Genomic DNA, 21,980 nt, shown 5'->3' with positions numbered 1-21,980 from the left:
ACAGTATTTCTTCTGACACATGCATCTCTCTTTACAATCATCACAAAATCAAAAGTTAAAATCAAGTTTTAACATTTATTAAAGTCTGAAGAAAGGGCTGAACAAAAGATTCCTGCAAAACTGCTGAATGATGCCAATTACAAAGACGGGAAATTATTTCTTAGATTTCAAATTAAATCACATTATTGGGTTATTTTAAATATAGCCACTCTCCTGCTTTCTATCGTTGCCTGCGTAAAAAGGCAATCAGGCAGAATTTTTGGATTCCTTAAACTAGCAGAGCTGGTTTTAAGATATCGCTCATTCCAGTCTGTACAAGTGGATGAGTAGGCTGGGGACAATACTGGAGGAAGAAGGAGGCAATTACCAGCTCATAAGCAGTTTCTGCCAACCTCTGGTTTGGCCAGGGGTAAGGCTGAGGATCAGGGAAATTGAAAAGTAGCTTAAAGCCAGCTAGCCTGTCTCCACCCTGGGTCCACTGCAGTTCATCCAGATTCAAGGATCTGGCCCACAAGCTGCACAAAGAATAATAATAAAATGATGGAAACATTATCAAATGCTATTTATTAGCCATCACACATGATTATTGTGAAACTAATATGCAAGGTCATAAATTCCAAGATAAATAACTTAAAGCCAATTTCTGTGCTTCAGTACCTTCATTCTTGTTAAAGGGTTATTCATTTCCCGCTGAAGTGAAGCTGCTCTCCCAGCAAGAAATGTCTGGAAAGCAGTGGCTAACAAACTCTCATACTTTTCAAGTAATGTTTTATCATCAGGAGGGTAAATTCGCCTGTTGGGAAACAAAATTAAACTGAGTTTAAGTGGAAGATAGAAGATGAGTTCCTTATCAAATAGGAACAAAATGCACCTAATTCAGAGTCTTCTGTAATGCATATTACATTATAACTATAGATGGAATACATATCATATCATGAAACATACACTCTGAATGATGCTCTCTAAATCTAGATTTAACTCAGTGAACACATACGTGATTTAAACCAACATTTAGCCAAAAAGTAATGCAATCAGGTCATTCCTGAGAGGTAAGCAAATATGGCTTTGCAATACTCTGAAATTTCAGGGTGGGTCTGAACAGTACACCCAAGTGTAAAAGATTCATGAACGATTACAAAATATTGCTTGTAAAATTCAGTGCCACAGAATAATTTTTATTAGCAGTGAAAGGACACAAAACTGAAAATCTGAACAATTGCTTTGAGTTAATGGACATGAAATACATTAAAGATTCAATATGTACTGCACTTGAATGTTAAATCTTCAAAAACAAAAAAAAGGAGGAAATACATGTTGTAAGAATTTATTTTTTCCTAGTACATGCACATACAGGGTGACTCTGGTTTTCCATTAGAGCAGCTATGCTATTTTTCTCTAAAATCACAGGGAAGATTATGAGCATCTAAGAAACAGGACTCAGTGGTTTATTCATGCTCATCAAGTAACAATGGGCTTTGAAGAAACCCGCTCCAATCCATGCGATGAATGCCTGAAACAGTCAGAAATGGTGGAGATGGGAGACTGATTTCTAACTTACTGTAATGAGTATAAGATAATTCTGCCTGCACTGTGTAAAACATAGGTGCCATTTATATATTAACTGGCATTATGTGACTTGTATGTTTGGTTTGTTGTGGTTGGTGTTGTGTTTTGTTGTGGTTTTTTTTGTATGTGTGAACTTTTTACAAGACTCTCCTTTTCATTTTTAGTCTTTTCTTTCTTGAAAAGGTATCTTTCATTATGATTTTGTCACAATGGAAAAAGGTTGAACACGATCCTATTTAACTCACATTGGTTCTACAACCTGAAGGTGGCTCCAGTTCGCATACATACACAAACTAATCTAGTAGCTGTCAACACTATTTAATGGTGTTGATTCTACTGCTAAAAAAGTACTGTAGAACAATTACTTTAAAGAAAGCACATTCAAATATACGTAGAAATAGACTACAGTTAAAGGCTATTTCAAAGACATATACATACTTTTCAGTTCCTCATAAATTTACAAGTGCTTGGAGGCATTTGAAAGCATCCTATTCTGAACACCACAGGATCCTAATGAAATCAATGGGCTAGCTGCACTTGCAGACAGACGCTTGACTAAGCTACTTGATGAATCAACATCCATAGGCATAGTGCCTACATCAAAACCTACTGAGGTTGATGGAAAAAAAACTGTTCATAGGATTAGGATTCAAAAGTTGTGTAGACATAAAGGTTTCTTTGGAAGTGCTTCACAGGAAGCACTAATCCATACAGCAATACTAGGACCCAAAATTTCCATGATCTATGGCAATAGATTGGCAATACCTGAGACAAGCTAGTCCTGCTCTGCAGAAGGACATCACAAGGAGAAAAGCCTGAAGAATGCTTAGATAAAATCTGTATCTCTAGCCAAAATTCCTTTACTTCTCAGGCTCTGCTGACTCTTCAGCCTTTTTGCAAACATGTGGTATTAAGAAAACACACAGCTGTTCTGCCTATTTACATCTGCACGTTTCTCATTAAGTGACATTTTTTTACAGAGAAAAAAAACAAAATGTTTGCATTTTATTGATTTAGATCGACCAAAAGACTAAATAAAGAGAACATTTGGCTCACTTTCATTCCGCAACTGAATTAGCAACCTCAAACAGGATCAGTTAAAAAGTTAGACTTTAAAGTTAAAGAAAAACCAAGACATTTTTAAGCATCATGTTTCTCTTTCTTCTAGTCCAACTAATATGAAAATAACTCCTTCATTGTGTTGTTTTTTTGATATACTAGTTCAGCTCTATATACGTCAAGAAAGAATGTAATTAAAACTGGGAATGTTACAAACAGTCTCTGTTAGCAAGATGTTAATTCATCAAAAAAAGGAAAAAACAAAAACAAATCTGTGTGTTTAAATAAGGAGTTTACTGGGAAATATAGAACATCTGCTCAAAAAGCAGAAGAAGAACAGCAGTAAAGGCATTCTGACTAATTCAAAATGAAAGATAGAAGCCTAGACCTCCTACATCCTGTATGAATGTTGTAAAGATTGGGTGAATGTTCCCAACATCTCTTCTCAGCAGTACCCTGCACCCTTTCACCAAATATCCATTGGCCTTTCTTTTACTTCTCATTGAAGCTAATGTCAAGAAATAAAGTAAAAACATCAAAAAAAAAAAAAAACTGTTTTCTGGCCAATGCCAATTATAACCAACAAGTTAAAACAGGCTTTTGAACATATTTTACCACAAAAACTGAAGATATATAATTTTAAGTCTACTGAGATCCAAAATCAAAGCGTAGAAATATGAATATGGTATTTGAAATGCCATTACCAAATGTAAGGTTTCTGAAGCATCACAGAGAACATTCAGATTTGATTTTTCATTCTCTGTACAATAATGCAGGAATATTAACACCACAATATTGTCCTCCACCCCAGAGAAAAGAATTGTCATACATGATTATAGAACTGAACAATCACATCTTTCAAGCAAATCTCTTGCACAAACACTAGAGTGATTGATGTCATTTAAATTCTTAAGTGCATACAAAAATTTGGAATCAGAGAAAGTGCTATCCGAAAGAAATCATACTGCCTGGTTTACATTTTATATTTTCTATAAATGCCTACTTATTTTTGTCATACATGTATCATATACCACAAATACTTGTTTCCAATATTCCTAATCAATGAACTGAATTCTTCCCACCAATACAATCAATACAGTTACCTGTAGTTCCCCATGTGCCTATTTTCATGCTCTTCTTTGGAAATCTGTTTACGGACTTGTGCAAGTCTTTCCTTCTACAAATCAAGAAAGTAAGGCAATTAACACAAAGAGACCATAAGCCATGGGCAAGAAATAGCGCTTTTTCATCATACCAGTTCTTCTTTTCTCCTTTCCAGTGTGTGGCGCTGCTTTTCCCAATCTGAGGAACCTGGCAACAGTTTTTTCATTGAGCCTTGACCATACAGTCTTTTTTGAGCTTCAGCTTTCTGCTGGGCTAAGTTTCTTCTTTTATCACTTGTCCTGAAACACAAATATATTATATGGCATGTCAGTCCAAAGAGAAGTATTCCTCAGTAAAAATTAGGAAAGGTTTCTTTATGCTACTGGATATGTTAAAGACCTTTTATAATGAAATATATTGCAAAATATATCTAGCACATTCATTCCCACAGGCCCTCACATAATGCAGGTTTTGATAGCTACATAACAGGAAGAGGAATTCAGACATCAATTTTCAGAACTCAAATTGGTGTATCAAGATTTACTGAATTAAGCATCTTAAACTGACCCAATACAACTGAGATGCACTTTCATCTGAAGTAAATCATCTGTAATTTTCAGTCAGTCACGTGGTTTACAACATACAAATTAGTAGTCAAATGCTCATTAAGATTTTTTTTTTTTTTTAGTATTAACTTTTATGGCTACAATATCTTCACACCTTAAATTGTACTATAATAATTCTGTACTATAACATAATGTACAAATAAGGTTGCAGCTATGTTCACAGAATCACAGAATTTTCTAGGTTGGAAGAGACCTCAAGATCATCGAGTCCAACCTCTGACCTAACGCTAACAGTCCCCCACTAAACCATTTCCCTAAGCTCTACATCTAAACGTCTTTTGAAGACTTCCAGGGATGGTGACTCCACCACTTCCCTGGGCAGCCTGTTCCAATGCCTCACAACCCTCTCAGTGAAGAAGTTCTTCCTAACATCTAACCTAAAACTCCCCTGGCTCAACTTAAGCCCATTCCACCTCGTCCTGTCACCAGGCACGTGGGAGAACAGGCCAACCCCCACCTCGCTACAGCCTCCCTTGAGGTACCTATACAGAGCGATAAGGTCGCCCCTGAGCCTCCTCTTCTCCAGGCTGAACAAGCCCAGCTCCCTCAGCCGCTCCTCGTAGGACTTTTTCTCCAGGCCCCTCACCAGCTTCGTCACCCTTCTCTGCACCCGCTCACTACTGTTCCTGAAGTTCAGATTTTCTTCAGCATATCCCAACTACCAGGCTTTCTTATAGAGCAGTATAGCTTTTGATTGTGTATTAAACTATTGCCAAAGCAAATTTCCTACAACTGCGCTCACATTCTCACTTAGAGACCTGTTTGAGAAACCATTTAAAAGGTATGAAAATGACCATTATCACTTCGTTTTTGGGAAGCACAAACAAGAATAAAAGTTAAATTTGGATTAATTTCAATAGCAAAACTGACAGCAATGGAAGCATTTACTTTTTTTTAAATACGAAGGTGGAAAAAAATGTTTTCATGTTCTATTAGTCCAATGCAAAGAATAAATAAATAAGTTCACATACAAAACAAAACAACACATTTAAAGCCAGAAGGACAGCCAGACTGAAAAAAAGAGAACAAGTTTACCGTATGTTGAGAAGCTTTAACGCATTTAGAAGAACACCCTTTTTTACATCGTAGTCTATTTTTTGATCAGTTCCAAAGCTTGGAGCACGATTAATCTGAAAAAAAAAAAAAAAAAACAAAAAAAAAAAACGAGATGCATAATACTCAGGAATGTTCAGCTTCAATGGACATGCATCTATTGTAACAGGCTTTGGAGAAGCCATTCTTTCACACATAGCAAAGAGTAAGATGATACATGTTGATAAGCTCATTTTGGTTTGTATTTTTGAAATAATTAGAGCATTAAATATCACAGATACTAAGGAGTGAGATGTATCTTTCAGCCACCAATTCATCCAGTCACAATGAACATGATTCAAGTATTGGCACTGTAAATTCAGCCTAATGTATTCTTGGTGGCTGAGACAAGAAATTTACCAGGAAAAATGCTGCTAAATTCATTATAACCATTTATTTACAATACTGTAGGAGTCCAGTACAGGAAGAGTTAAACTCTTTCTTAGTTCCCAGTCTGACATCAATTTTGAATATGGTTCTTCTCTGAAAAGTAGCTTGTAAGAACAGAAAGTTCTAATTCAAGGTCTTCTCAAGTACATTTAAATAACTATTCTGATACGCCTTAAAGCAAAACCTTGAGGTCTAACTTATTAAATCAGTACATAGTAAGAAAACATAAAACATAACTGTATCAATAACAAAAACTTATAACCTAAGTATAGGACAAGATTATGTTACTATAAACACAGAGGAACAAGGGAAATTAATCTGGAAATCAATGAGACCAAATCACACACTTAACAGCCCCCACCAACTATCATATAACCACAGCCAAGCTTTGCAGCACCTGCAGGAGAACAGCTTACAGAAAAGCTTTGATAGAGGATGAAGTAAATGCATCAACATCTCCAGGAATGCCCTCCAGCCCTGTGTAAAAATTTATACATGAGCAACAAGTGCTAATAAGAGGCAGAAATCATGCCGACTGTGAATGAGCAGTGCTGGCTAGGAAGGAACAGACATTAAAGAGTTTCAGAAGTGAAAACTAATACTTTGTACCCTATGCACATAAAAAGTGAGATCCAATGTAGAGCTTTATGTTTCAGTCCAACAAATACTTGAATACATAAAAAGCTCACTGAACTGAAAACAGAGATGTAAAATCAAGCCCCAGCTCCTTATTTAGGAGAAATTTAGGAGATATTGAACAATATGATATTCTGTATTGAATTTTTGACTCCATAGTAACATACAGCAAATGATAAAATTGTACTTTGAAGTACCAGTTCTGCATACATTAAAAACAGCTGAGCAGACAGAAATTTATAGTTAATATAGTTTAACATAGTTATTAAAATTTCCAAAAATCTGGTAAATTAATTCCCAATATTTTATTAGAGTCAATGTACTGAATCCTTAAATCTGGTGAGAATACAGTTAGATATGAGGACTTGTTTGAAACATGTAAATGTTATGTTATTTCAATACTGAATGCACAGAATTCCCAGTTACACACACATCCTTACACAACCCTGAAGTTTCCAATTTAGAAGCGTACATAAGTGCACTGTTGTATTTCAATTTATTTTATTTATTCCTAGGCTGACAACAATTTAAGTACAATATTGGGCATAAAGTCTGCATTAGTAAAGATGTTATAAATATATATTACTTATGTGAGTACCAGTGGAAATTAGCACTCTGAATAGCATAAAATTATTTACATTTTCACTCCTACAGGGTGAATTTTCCCAAAAATCTACTTCTGGCACTTATGAACAAACAAAACCATATTGACTATGTATATTAAGCAGCAAATTAAGGTAGGGATAGAAAAGATGTAAGAAGAATTTGAAATGCTGTTATTTCAGTAGGTATAGAACTAAATTATCAACATGTTTTTAATTCCTCCAACTGAAATCTTCAACTTTTGCTTCATAATTAGAATTTCAATTAATACAGCACGTACAATTAATCAAACTACTTGTGAGCATGGCAGTTGTAGAGCTCACTGTGTTTCATAATTACACACTTGTCAGTAAAGGACTTCATACCTGTAATACTTAAATTAAGCAGTGTAAGTTGAACCATGTAAGGCTCCCATCCCCATCTACATTTGCAAAAGATTCTGATTTTACAGAACTGAAACTCTGTAAATGCTTAAGATACTACTTCACCATATTCTTTCACCAATATGTTGAGAAAATTTCAGCCTGGAATTTTACCCCTTTATGGAAACAGCCAAAGAGAGCATTCTCACCTCTCACTGCTGCAGCTTATTAGTATAAATTTGAAATACTCAACTATTGAGAAGACCATTCAAATATAAAGACATGACATAACAAAAAAGACTTCATAAATCTAAAATCAATTGAATAAAATATTACATCCTTTAAATAACAGGGATTTAGTCTTCATTCAACCTGTAAAACAACATGAGTGTTTTGGAAAAGATCCCATTCTTTACTAAAGTGACTCTAACAATAGAATTTAAAAAGAAACAAGAAAAAAACAAGAAACCTGTAAGCCATAAAGATGCTATTACACAGAACGCTGCTAAAGGCCATCATTGAGCAGATCCTTGATTAGAGATGATTATGAAGTTCATTCTAATCTCTTGTTTATAAGCCTCACAAGTTGTGGGAGTGCTTGTCACCTTTTTTTTTAGCTTAAGCAGAAGACTGTTTTTCCATGGCAGCTTAATACAAATTTAACCTGTCCTACCCTACCCACTTCATTGTCTTCACAGTAGCACCTAGGTCCACAGTGAGTGAAGAAGCTGATCCCAATGATCCATATGTAGATTACCCTCTGCACAAATTATTTTGCGTTGCTCCTCAATCATATAAGTACCACTGCCATCACAAGGAAGGGGGCAGGGAACATACATTCAACAAAGGAGAGGAGGAGAGCAGAGATTTTGTAGCTAGCGCATCCATCAGTTTAAGCACCACAGAACTACCCTCTACAGGTGCATTTTACCTAATGCGGTGTGACTGCAGGCTGCCACAAAGGACTGCTGCTGCCACCCTCTTCATCCTTCCTTCACATTACATTCCCATTCCTTGCATCAAACTAAGTGTTGTGAAGCCCCTGGGTAAGGAAATTCTGCAGGCTGATTTAGTGTAAAAATATGGTTTCTTTGGATGTTGAATTAAGTTTTCATCCAAACAATTTTAAAAGTTCATCCAATAGCCACGACTACCACATAGATGCAGGTTGTCAGACAAGCACTTTGGACAACTGCCCACTGTAATGCCATATTGTTAAATCTTTTTCATTCTTCATTCACTTGAAAGGTAGAAAAATTAGGAGTTATCACTGAAGGCAAATCTTGAGACAGCTAAAGTCATGTACACTTAGTAGATTCCATGCCAATGCCTGAGAGTAAAGAAAGCTCATGTACAAGTGCAAGACAGGAAAAGCCAGCAGACAGCAAGAGAAAGAAACACAAGACTGGCTCTCCAAGGCAAAAGAGGGAGAGGATGCTTGGCACAAGTCACTGAAAGTTAATCTTTTTTTGTTATAAAAAGAAAATTAAGAAGAAGGAAAGAATTGAAGGAAAGAGCTAGATGAGTAGTCTCATCAATTGTTCTTTGTAATGGTAACCAGATAGATTCTAAATACTTCTAGGTTCTTGGGCCAAGGGACAACTGAGCTTTTACAACTTTTTTATATACTCATTCATCTCTTAATTGAAATGCTGACCTTGCTGAAGGCCACAGGGGGACCGCATTAATGGCACTCTGTGCTCACCTAAATGATGGTTAATGCCCACACACCACTGCTTTATTAACACAGCCTCATTGACTGCTATGGAAGTGCTTTGTTATGCGTCTTAGATACAGGTTTTACTGAAGAATACAAGCAAAATCACACACATTTGTGTATCACTTGTAAAGTGTAGCACAGTCATTCTGACAGCTGAGTCTGATTGCTTTCAGCCAAATCCAAAAAGAAATTTGAAGTGATATTATGTATATTTTTATGGACATAAATAAGTAGATAACTAGAAAATATCTGTCAGATACTTTGTCCACTGGAAAACGTACTTGACGTACTTGGTAATCCTGGGTTCCACACCAAGTTCCATCACCGACCATGCAGCCTTGTTTCCCTTTCTTTGTGTCCTCTACTTAAACTAATATTTACCAGCTATATTTATGAGCAATATCTGATACAATAAGGCTTTTCAAGCTACGTATAATTTAATAATTTCCATCTTTCTTAAATTGTTTTTTACTTGTTGTCTTCCCAAAATTCTACTCTGGGTCTCCTGTTGCTATTTTTACCCTATGATTCATTCTTCTCAATTTTGAAAATATCTTATCACTTTGAAGCATCAAGTTAAACAAAGTTTAAAGCTACAGCTTAATCTATTTTTAGTATTTACAATACTTGTCTATTTCTTTGCAGATTGAGATTTCTCCTTTAAAATGACTAAATTGGAAAAAAAAAAATGCATCTTTTTCTCAGTAAATAGCTCACTGACTTCATTTTAGCAAGGCACTTGAGCACAAGGTCAGCTAGGAGCTCTATGTTCCTCCTAATCTGCTGCCTTCTTTTAGTCAAAATGATTGCAGTTTTCCAATCCTGTGAAGCCAGCATAGCAAAGAACTTATTTCTGCTTTCTCTACCATACCTTCCAAACAACTGCTGCCCAAGTTCTGGCTCAGCAGTATCTTTCTGAACCCACTGAATTCATGAGAGAACATCACCTGACTCCAGAGTTCATGCTGTGCAAGTACAGAGAGGACACAAACTGTGAGGCCCAGGCTTCCCCAAGGGCAGGGGTATGTCAGAGAGCCTCAACAGCCCTTGCTGCTACAGCAGTTCAAAATCACTCCAATGCACTCATTTGTGCCTCTCACAGCACACTCAGAGAAAAATGGGATCCCCTTAGATGGCTGTTCTGCAGAGCTGTATCACAAAGAACTAGTTTCAGGGCAACCAGATATTAAACTGGTAAGATAATAACAAACTCACTGAACTAAAAAAGTAAAAATTCTGCTTGATGTTACAAGCTTAAAGAACAGTGAATAACTTCACAGCAAAACTCAAGTTCTTTTTCCATGCAAAAACCTGCAAGGAAATCACAGATGCATACCATATTTGGATGCCCACAATGCCAGTTCCGTTACTTTATGGAGGAGAATCTTAAGTTCTCTGTACGAAGAAAAGTTTGAGCTTTTTCCCCTTCATAAGTACCCTGCAGCACATTTACTTTGCACGGTCATCTACATGCATTTATCAGAGCATCCACAAGGAATGTATTCCCTATTTCAAGATAGTAACAGAAATCCCAAAAGATCACGCACAAAGCGTCTACACCAGTGCACTAGTCCTCTAATCACCTCAGCAGCTTTCTGCTGAACTCACTCCAGTTTATCAGTGTTTCTCTGTTACTCTGGGGCACAAAGCTGGACAAAGTATTCTGGATGGGGCCTCACAGGTGCCAGATGGATCAGTCTACATCACTTAGTGCACATTGCTGGCCCACGTTCAACTCTGAATATCACTCACACTTTGAGAGATGTGGTATGACCGAATCTGTTTTTTTATTTTGCTGGAAGTTGGTCATTTTCCACAAACTTTGTGTTGATTGACATGCAGAACTTGATCTCAAACAAAAAGATTAGATTTATGCAGGAAGTTTATGAACTATGGTAGCCCAGAAACAATTCAAGTGTCAATGAAACGCAATGAGACGTATTTCCACATGACTCTACTCATGGCTCAGTACAAGCAACGCAAATACCATTACTCTATATACTCAGCTTTTTGGTATCTGCATGTTATTTTATATAACTTTTATAATAATAATAAAAAAAAAAAATCTATACTGAACAAAGTGTCTTGCTTTGTCACATGTGATCATTGGTGAGAAGTCTCAAGAAGCCTTGGGGAAAGATGCTATGTTAAGAAAATTACTTTTTCCTAGCAAGAATACACTGTCCCTTATTTTCATGTGTCTATCCCATGTTTCCAGACAGGAAAAATGGTTGCTGACTAATCTGTAAGACATCAGTGCTCTAAAGCAATCTTGATAACGTACCAGCGATACCACCACAATAATGACTAGCTACCAAAGCATTGCATATGTATGTCTTCTAAGAGATGATTATTTAGCATCCAATGACCCAAGAACCACGATGTACAAATGACCAGCTTGTGCTAAAAGACACTAGTAGTTTTATCAGGAAGCTACATCTTGATGACTTGACAAAAGAGAATTACATACAGGGCCCCAAAAGTGCAAGCAGATGATGACAGCAAAGCCCTTGAAAACCTAGAGGCACAGATATGTGCCAATTGCCGTGGCCAAATAGTGTTCACTACAGGAATGCAACCTTGTGAACTGGATAAAACTGAGCTTAGGGAAAACAAACAGAATACAGAACACAATCCAGAAAGTGTAAAACAAACCAGTAACAGTAAAACTTGGAGATCATTTGGAATTGCTGGCCAGTGACTGAACAGTGAGTAAGTAGACAGTGTCAGCAAAAGATTAAAACTAATGCTAAGTCAAGCTAAGAGCAAAGAAGAAACCATCACCATCAACAGCGTATTCTTCCTGGTGAAAAACACAGGACACTGGCAACTTGCCATAACAACCTACCCACCTTGTTATGTAGAACTAGACCTCTCCTGTTTCTTGCTGGCCTTTTGGATCTCCAGGGGTACAGGCAGGGTAAGCATAACACAAAAGAAAAGAGTAGACACTAGAAAACTTGCGTATGTGAATTTTAACTACTTCATTAATAGAAATTAGCAATAATTGGAAATTTTAGCCTAATAGGTCCAATGACATTTTAACAGGACTGATAAAGTCATGCAAATATTTTGCTAGTAGTTCAATTATAGCAAATAAAAAACGTGGAATTGTATATAAGGCAAGTTTGTCTCAGTCACATAAATCACAAGAGAAGTTTGGTACCCTGCACTTGAGGCTTGGTTGCAATGCGGATGCAAAACCAAAAAGCAGGCAGCTTGGTCTTAGTTTAGGAAAAGGGAGAAAAATAAGTTATTAAAATCCAAGAATTTCAACTGTATATCTTTGAAATTTACATAAAATAATCTAGTTTGGAAATTTTGGTCAAAAGCAGTAAAATTGAATTTTCTGGGAACAGAAGAGAGATCTAGGTAGCTGGTGCTCCTCAGATGGAAACTGCTAGGATTGTACAGATGCTTGCCAGAGACATTTGGTGCCACAAGATGGCAATCATGCATTTCCCTCAGCTCTCACTTTGATAGAAAGTTCTGGAAGTTCAGTAGCATCAAGGAGAAGGAAAGCTACGTTGTATAATGTGGAATATAAATAAAAGTCATCTCAGGAAAGCAGAGTTATTATAATGTTGGACAATTTATTTCTTACAATAGTTTATTAAGCTATCTTTATAACAGAAAAGCTACATGAGCTATGGAAATAAGAAACTAGATTTACTATCCTAATCCTATTTTGGCAATTTTCCCATAACGCTGGGAACATTCAGGGCCTTGTGATTAGTGCTTGTTACCACTGTTAGAAAGAATGATTCACTCCCTGGAGAGGGTTTTGGCAAGAGGGAAACGGTGGAAAGAGATAAGAGTGGAAAGCTGGCGAAGAAGCCAGAACTGTTTTAGAAAGAAATATACGTATATATACTATTATTACATACAGCGTGTGCATACACACACTAGATGCACATTATTTTATCTAGTACATACATATGCACTGTAAGGTTGTTCTATACTACACTGTATATGGTATATACATTTATACACACACACACTACATGTTTGTACTGAGAGTGCTGCGAAAAGCATGAACAAGCGCAGTGAAAATCTGTGGATGAGTGTAGAAACCAGTTTGCTAAGTTTTAAAGTTTGAAATTTCTGCAAGTTTAAGTTCAACATCTGGCAAAATAAATTAAAGGATAATTGTATCATCAAAAATAGAAGAAATAAACTTCTATGTTAAAAAAATAATAATAACCTAGTACACAACTCCTCAAGTCCTGAAGTATTCTCTAGCAAATACGAAAGCAGCATTTATAACTTTTCCGGATCCCTCCCTCACAAACAAGGAATCTAGAAATAGAGACTATCCTCTGGGACTACCCTACCATAAATGGTAAATTCAGTCTGTATTTAAACAACCTATATGCAAGCTATAGGCAACCTACAGATGATAATCTGGAAGTGTAGAGCTAAATCAAAGGGATTAATAGGCTTTACTTGACAAAAAGGGAAGACATAGATGTAAGTGCAGATCAAGTTCCTGTCAGAAACTGTTTTTGGCTAGGACATCAAAGCTAGCATGGAGGACAGTGAAGGAATTTGTATTTTTCTAATTAAAATTATACTGAACCCTGGAGAGAAATAAGAACAACAAAACAACTGTTGACAGTATTAAAGACCTGAGAACATGGCTGTAATTCAGTAAGTTAATTGCGTACATTTTGCTCATCAGTAGCCAATCATATTCATGAATTATTGTCAGCAGACACATTTTTAATGCAGTTTGCTTTTTTCCTCCAGCTGTACAGCATCCCAGACAGTTAACATAATGAAATAAGACAATCTGGAAAAGAAAAGGTAAGTAAATTCCATATGTATATATTAATAATAGAGTAATTAAAAGAACAAAGTAGACAATCCTCCAACATTGCTGGTATTTTCCTCTGTGTATGTGGGTGCTTTTAAAAGGCATAGGAAAGGAAAAGAACTCATATTCAAAAAACAAAAAAAAAATTATTAGGACCACACATTCACTCAAGCTGCCAGAGCTATATACTGAACCATACTCATGAAGGAAGCCCATCCCTTACCCATTTTCCATAAAAAGATCCTCCAGATACAATGCACCCAGAACAATTGGATTAACATTACATTTCTCATTAAAACTTTCACAAATGTCTAAAATGCAACATTCCTCAAATGCAACAATTCCTCCAATTAACCTTACCTGAGTCTCTAAAATCACTGACAGACAGTGTTTCTATATGGCTGCTGCAGAAAAGGTACCATCTAGACCATTAAGGTACCATAAAGGTACCATTATTTTTTTAAGACTCAAAAACAGTACCTCCTGTAACACACAGATTTTCTGTGGAAGTTTTCTTACGCAGATATGGATTCAGCTGGGGCTCGCTTAACTTTTAAGAATAAAGTTTGCATTTGTTTAAAGATGTTTACCTCTAGGAGCCATGGTTTTAGTTTTCTGTCCAGCAGAATATCAAATCCCAGGACTTCAAAGCAGACACTGTCACTTCCTGGTGCTTGCCCTGGCCTGCACATGCGATAAGCATGAAGAACGTGTGGTTCTGCAACTATGAGAGTCTTCACTACTAACTCCTGTAGGGATGTTTTCAGAAAAATTTATCAGCAGAGAAGACACCAGTATATATTGAACTAATGTGTTTCATACTTTCATAAACGCTTTAGTGAAATTATTTTTTTGAGACTTAAAATAGCAAATAAATGTTCAAAGTAACAGACTTTTTCTTATCTATTTACAGATATTTAATAGCTATTGTATTATTATACATTCCATAGTACATACTTTTTTTTAGATACATGATAGCCTAAATACTAAAGGTATACTGGGAACAATGCATAGTAGAGCCAAATTTTGCCCGTTTCACTTCATAATATCGTTTTCAATAAATATACTAGGAATCATAATTGCAGATTGTGCCTCAGCTCTATCAGTCTTTGTCCTATTCCTCACCTGAAGATGCCTGTAACATATCCACTGACTTTAATGGTGCAGGTTCCAATCCACTGATATACACAGCACTGACTGCGGTTTTGTAAATGTTCTCACATAAAATTCACTTTAAGTGCTAAAAAGGTTTTTGAGAGTTTAAATGGGATTGTTCCTGTGTATGATATTACTTATGTGAATAACTAACTGGTTGAAAGGGCTTTGGTGCCTCAGACAAAGTTTAACATTAAATTTATGATCACACTCTGAATATCACCTTTTTAAAATATAATCATCATTAATAGCACGTCACTTGTGGCATGCATTGCTGAGAATTTGGATTAATAAAGTTTCAAAAATAATATTCAAGTAAAGCAATGGATGACAGAAGCAAATCATTATTTAACAATATACATAGACAAAATAAAGAAAAGCATATTAGTTTTATCTTACTGAAATATCATTCCAGAATTTGGAGACATCAAGATTATTTGTTTCTAGAAACTCAGTAAACCATTTAATGGAGCGTTTACTTCCTTTGTCTTCTGTTTCATCCCGTCCAAAATGTTCATTATGTTTATTCACAGAGTAGTTAGTCAGATGCATATACAGTTGGCTCTAAGAAGAGAGAGAAGAGATCAACACAATAAACAAAAAAAAAACAAAAAGCAAAAAACCACCACCAACAACAAAAGAACAACACTTTAAATACAGTTCTAGAATAGTCAATTCAAAATAATTTTTTAAAAATGTTAATAATGACAGTCAAACAATTTGAAAATATATTGTGAGCAGATGTTCTGTTGTTTCTGATGTCTCTAATTCTTGGAATTTTCACATACTGAACAGTCTAGCCATGTTATAACAAAATCTGGGCTTGCATTTAAACCAGTTGCGATCAACATCTGGTTAGGAAATATATCTGCCATTTTTACAGGTCTGTATGTAAACAACTACATAAAAATGTGAAAAGCAATCATAACTTACAGAACAATTACATCGCACAAGAAGCAAACAATAAAGATGGTATTTTGAATTGCTACTTTAAAAGTGCAAAAAACACTTTAGCAACCATTTTATAGACAATCCCACATTTCAGTTGTCGCTCTAGTTTATTTATGAGAAATGTTTTCATGATAGTGATACTTTAAAGTATCTTTTACATATAAATTCATCTGCCTTGTTGCTATCTACCAGAATTGCTCATTTTTGAACGGCTGGTAGCCATACATTAGAGGGTGGTAAATTTCAAGATGTATTACAGAAACAAGTGAGTGCTATGATTCCTTCACAGGTAAGAAAATTTAAACAGCAATTTATGTTATCAGTTACATTAAAAACAAACAAACAAACAAACAAACAAAAAAAAAAAAAAAAAACACTTTAAAGGCTAACTTATAAATCATTATTTATAAATTTATGTATCTTCCAGTACAGGTATTAATTCAGCTCTTCACCTGCACTACCATGATGACAGTCCTTATCACAGTGAGAGGTCTTTGTCATATTTCATTCCTTGTTTGAATGCTAGTTGAAGTTCTAAGCTGGCCGTGGGCTTTCTGTTCCAATTCATTTTTGAAAAGACAGCCAATAGACAACACAAGCCTTCTGCTGTCATTTATCTCACTACACTTATGGTTAAAAAAATAAATGAAATTAACAAAACCAAGCACCTTAATTGCAGGCTAGTTAACAACACATTGTATTAGCACTACAAGTAATGAATTTCTCCTATGGCTTTCAATTACTGCTTTGAGAATGATTATGAAACCTGTTGTGTTTCTGAGTAGTTGTAAATGTCATCTTTCCATCAAATTAAATTATTTCAGACAATTAAATGATTTTTCAGACTACAAAAAATGAAACTGTTTTTAGAACATTATATAAATATCTGAACTAATCTTTAGTCTGAAGTTATCCAGAACAATATCACTGTGGAACAGTGTCATCTGAAGAACAATGTCATTAGTGATAAGCCAGGTTATTTCATACAATAAACAGACTATAACATGAACAGTTGCAAGAACACAGAGAAAACTGCTTATCCTGCTGCTCTGTTTATCCACTCATAGCATATTTCAGTGCTGATAATGCTGAGAATAGTAACAATAAAAATAAATAAATAAAACATTAAAAGCAAGCTATTCCAAATATAATACTGGAATTTTTCTAAAACATACAATTTCTACTAAGATCAAAATTATACCGGCATTCTTCAAGAGAACAGTATATAAGTGACAGTATTTAAGTGACAGTAGAGTAAATGGCTCACCAGGCATTTTCTATTGCATAATTACACTGAAGCAGCTCTAAAAGCACATAGAAAAGGAAAAGGAAAGATATAGCACCAATAGAGTACAGAGTGAGGTATAAGAAATTCAAATCCACTGATGCCTGGACACTACACAGGTAAAATTCTACATGCATAAGCAATGAATTAGAATAAACTCCAACTTACCAAATTTGAGTCACTGGGGGGATGGTACTTTTCTGTGCCCATTCTCACCAGTCCATCATGATATAAAAATACTTTTAATGGATCGCATGAGGTTACAAGGATATATACACGTAAATCAAACTTGTAGCCTTCCATAAGAAATGGTTTGTCAAGATATTCCTGAACAATCAAGTGATCCTGAGCTTGTAACTTTTCTCCATTTCTTATTAAAGAGATCCTAGTTACAAACAAAAGTTATTTAAAAAATGTAGGACTTTGACATAACTCTGAAATAATTTTTCATGGTCTTTCAGTCAGGTAGTTAGGCTAAAGACTACGTGGAAAGAGCTTACACAGCCTATTCATAGGGTAGAGAAAAATTGCCATTTACTTATATGGCTTTTAGTTTTCTGTCTTTTATAATACTTCACTTGATGGAAAAAAAGGCAACAAGCCATTTCAAAATAACTTTCTGCTTCCTTTGATTCAACAAATGGTGATAATGGATTCCCTTTTCACTTAGAAATTGTTTGGCAGAATTTGCAGCCTCTAGCATCCGTGATTATTCTTCCCCATTTTTTCTGTGAAATATCTCAAAATTTCTGTTTCATTCCAAGAGGAATGAAAACTAACAAAATGGAAAAATTTCAGGGCCTTTACTTTTACAGTAATGCCAATATTAAAAAATTAAAAACAAAAAAAATTTAAAAAAACAAGAGCTTTACTATAGTATATAATCCAAATTGATATTAAAAGCTATAAAAGTTGAAATGGAAATATTCAAAAATAAGAAGACAAATAATAAATAAAAATATTTAAATCTCATTTGTTTTTTACTGACAATTCCTGTCACAGGCAAAACAGTTTCAACCCAACTGCAGGTCACAGTATTTTCAGCAGTGTCTCTTCTCCAGTATGAGAGTCAAGTCTCCTTCCAAGACTGTGCCTCCAGCTGCATCCCCAACGATATCTCCTCTATTTCTCCTTCACCTTGAGGTTGCTGATCTTAAATATGTTTGTGCTGCAGTTTTAGCATGCAATAGGGTACTTGGGTTGTTTTCAGAGCTGTGGAATATCCTGGTCTTCCAAGCAACACGCCTGCAACTACTGATACCCTGCCATTTGTGCCCCATGCAATCTCACCCTCTAATTCTAAGCACAAGAGATTCATAAATATATCGTTTGGGTAATTCTACAATAAAAATAATACCGATCTTAAGACTTACCTGATCATCATCAGAAAATGTATTATTTAATTAAGTCACATTTAGAACAACATTAAAATACCACTTCCAGTTACTTTAGTGTTTTAGCTGTTTTTCCTTGTTAATTCTTTGTCCAATACATAACCTTTTTTGTACTGATTGTACCACTTGTACGACAAACTTCTTATTAAGAAACAGCTTCTGTTAATGATGTAAATAGCACTAGATTTTGCCCTTTCTGGGTAAGAAGACTGAATTAACATGAAACTTACCCATGTCCCATTGCCCCATTAGCTGGTTTGACTATAAATGTTTTCTGTCGACGCTTCTTCTTCAGTTCTTTTACATAGTTCTGAAACTGTGTGTACTCTGCAGGGAAGATCCATGTTCGAGGAATAAAAGTATACTCCTGAGGCTGACACTTGATCATTCTGCAAAAAAGTACAATAGAATGTTGTTAGTTTTTACTTTATTTATTTTTTTTAATAATAAACTGATTTGATGGATCAATCCTCTGGATTAAACATCATTTACAATAATCTTCAAGAAAATTTCATTAGCAGAATACTTTTTTGTATTTTTGTATAAAATTTATATTTTGTATAAAAAAAGGAGAGCGGATGTCTGTAGTTCATTTAGAATAGTTAGACCTCTGACATATTCACATGCATACTTTAGGAACAACAAAAGCAGACCATTTTGTGCATTTTTGCTTATCATCATATTGTATTTATTATCTTATTGGCATTCATCTCATTTTTTGGCATTCATCTAACTCCTCTAATTCTCCTAAAAGGACAGTAGAGAATTTAGTTAATAGAAGTTTCCATCACTCAAAGCCCTATCTCTGGTAGATAGGAAGCATATACCCACACCACACTGACAGCGCTGGCTAGATACATACAGGTTAGCTTTAAGTGAGGTAGCTTTAATACTGGTAGCAGCCAAGTTATGTAAGCTTTGTATACTTTGTAGTACTACATGGACTAGCATAGCATGGTTCCCAGCAAGACAAATTTAGTCTTTGCTGAGTTAAATCCTGAAGCAGCTAGCTTGTTTCAGGTATGCAGAACTCCCGGAACTTCACATGTAACTTTGTATGAACTCAGTTTGGGTAACTCTACACTAGCATTCAGGTTGGACACGTCTGGAATACAAATAGCCACAGATCAACAGAAAGCTGAATGCTTAAAAAGAAATGAACTGACATAGCAAGCTACCCAGACTTTAATTAAAAAAAAAAAAAAAATTTGGTGAATTTTTTTATTTTTTTAATTAAAGATTTAGCTATACTTCTACTTTTCTAATGGAAACTAATATCATCAGGATAACTTACATGTAAGACAGACAAACAATATAATTTCAATATTTCATTTTTACTATGAGCCTACATGATGATCCCCATGCACTATAAGACACTCTTACTTTAAGTGCCTCAAATACTAACAGAAGAAGCAGAACTGCCAACCGCATCTGTAAGACTAGGACTGCAGCCAGGATCTACTGGTATAATAGATACACTGTTACCAAACCGTTAGCCAACTACCCAACAAACACTCTACAGAAGCCACAATAGCTATAGTACTCTTGGAGTACTGCATGAGGCTCAGTGTTCCTGCAGCTTCATCACAATTGTCATTTTTAAAAATCTAGTTTGATGAAAGCCATTCAATATTCAGGAGACAAAAAAATGAGTTGATATAATTCATCATTAAGGCATAATTTTTAAACTGTCCATCTACTATACGTTTAGAGATGTTACTACCTTGCTAACTGAAGAGCATATCTTAAATTATCCTATAAGTTAGCCGTAATTTATTAGCCATAAAATATCCTATATTTAGGCCAAAAAAAATTAACTTCTGTGTTAGTTTACGTCCCTCTCCAAATTATGTCTCAAATGCATCCTGAAGTGTTGCATGACAGAAACTTGCGATTTAACTCACAGATTTCAATACTCATATCCCTATTTAACAAATATAACTTGATATTATAGACATCTTATTTTCTGACTGCAATTATATCTGCTCTTTATGCCTTCTTTTACCTTATGCATAGCTGGGTAGACTACAAGCAATAACATAAAGCTGAATACTTACTACTTGTTACCAGTTCAGATGCTTGCTAAAACTTTCAACAAAAGAATTCATCTCTGTTCTTCCCTGCATGGCCCTATTCACAAATGGTGTAGGAACATCATCAAGCAGCTTCCTGAATGAAGACCTATTCCATTACAATAGCCCCATTTTCCAGCACATGTTATCTACTACTGTGGGTAACCGCTTCTTCACTCTGCTGCTCTGTCCTTTAGCCTTTACAGTCCTTACCAGGAGGCCTGAGAACTAAAAAGCAAGTTATTGTTCCTCTGAGTGCTATTTTAGCTCCCAGATCCAGTCAGCCCCTGCTCTCATTTCTGAGTACTTTCTGTGCAAAAGAACCAAAGGTGTTTTGTACAGGCTGTAGGTTATTTAAGAAATGACTTGTCAGTTGAGTAGCACAGGTTCTACTGCCTATGTTTCAAGATCCTCTGACTTTTCAGATATGAAAGGAGGTTAGTGGATGAGATAGATGAGAATGACTCTTCATCCATGACCAGTTCACAAACCTTTTAAATGTAAACAAAAAACATCTCATATCTATTCCCTCTGTTCATCCTGTACACCTTTTCCCCTACTTATTGCATACAATCTGTAATCACACTTATTACTCATGAGGAGATTGCATCTATTTACAGAAAACATGATTTAAACATGTGCAGGACATTTTTTCTGTCATAATTCTGAACTATGCAACTATCTGAGTAAACAGGTCACAGCTACTTGAATAAAGCATGTGACTTTTTCACAAATAGCAATTTGAAACTTGCCAATAAATGTAAGTAACCTCTGGCATGTAATAAAAAAAAAAAAAAAAAAATCATTATTAACATTTCAGTTTACTGAGAGGGCATTTTACCTCAGCATAATATTTTCCCTGTATATACACTAGTCAAATATGACTTACTAAGTAAACTGATCTCATGATGCCTGTTATGTGGCAAAAGAAATTTAGCGTTTATGGACACACAAATTCAAGTGTTGACATTCAGTTACAAGTTTTGAAATAAGAATTTGCAGGAGATTTTCCAAAGGAACATCTCCTCACCATCACCCAGGACATGTAATTCTTCATACACTCTAAGTATTCAATTTTGTTCTATATCTTTTCCTTCTCACTTTCTTCTTTATGCTGTTTGCTTACTTCTCACAACAAATGAATGCAGA

The 21,980-nt window shown here is 35.3% G+C and overlaps 1 protein-coding gene across 8 annotated transcripts in view; it reads right to left on the bottom strand.

The window, feature by feature from the left end:
- TTLL7 (tubulin tyrosine ligase like 7) overlaps positions 1-21,980 on the bottom strand; it is a 72,242-nt gene that overhangs the window by 25,651 nt on the left and 24,611 nt on the right. For all 8 annotated transcript variants that reach the window (XR_014318031.1, XM_082766075.1, XM_082766076.1 and 5 more), the window contains 8 exons: positions 18,990-19,148; positions 17,534-17,750; positions 15,529-15,693; positions 14,565-14,723; positions 5,391-5,485; positions 3,881-4,028; positions 3,729-3,802; positions 658-793 (listed from right to left, as the gene is read on the bottom strand). Coding sequence is in view for 7 of the 8 variants with exons in the window: in XM_082766075.1 (XP_082622201.1) it covers positions 658-793; positions 3,729-3,802; positions 3,881-4,028; positions 5,391-5,485; positions 14,565-14,723; positions 15,529-15,693; positions 17,534-17,750; positions 18,990-19,148 (1,153 nt within the window). In the remaining variant the exon portion in view is untranslated. The remainder of the gene's footprint in view (positions 1-657; positions 794-3,728; positions 3,803-3,880; positions 4,029-5,390; positions 5,486-14,564; positions 14,724-15,528; positions 15,694-17,533; positions 17,751-18,989; positions 19,149-21,980) is intronic.

The sequence above is a fragment of the Aythya marila genome, assembly GCF_965140915.1.
Source record: "Aythya marila genome assembly, chromosome: 8".
Classification (NCBI taxonomy): domain Eukaryota; kingdom Metazoa; phylum Chordata; class Aves; order Anseriformes; family Anatidae; genus Aythya; species Aythya marila.
This window is presented reverse-complemented; position numbering and strand designations above follow the sequence as displayed.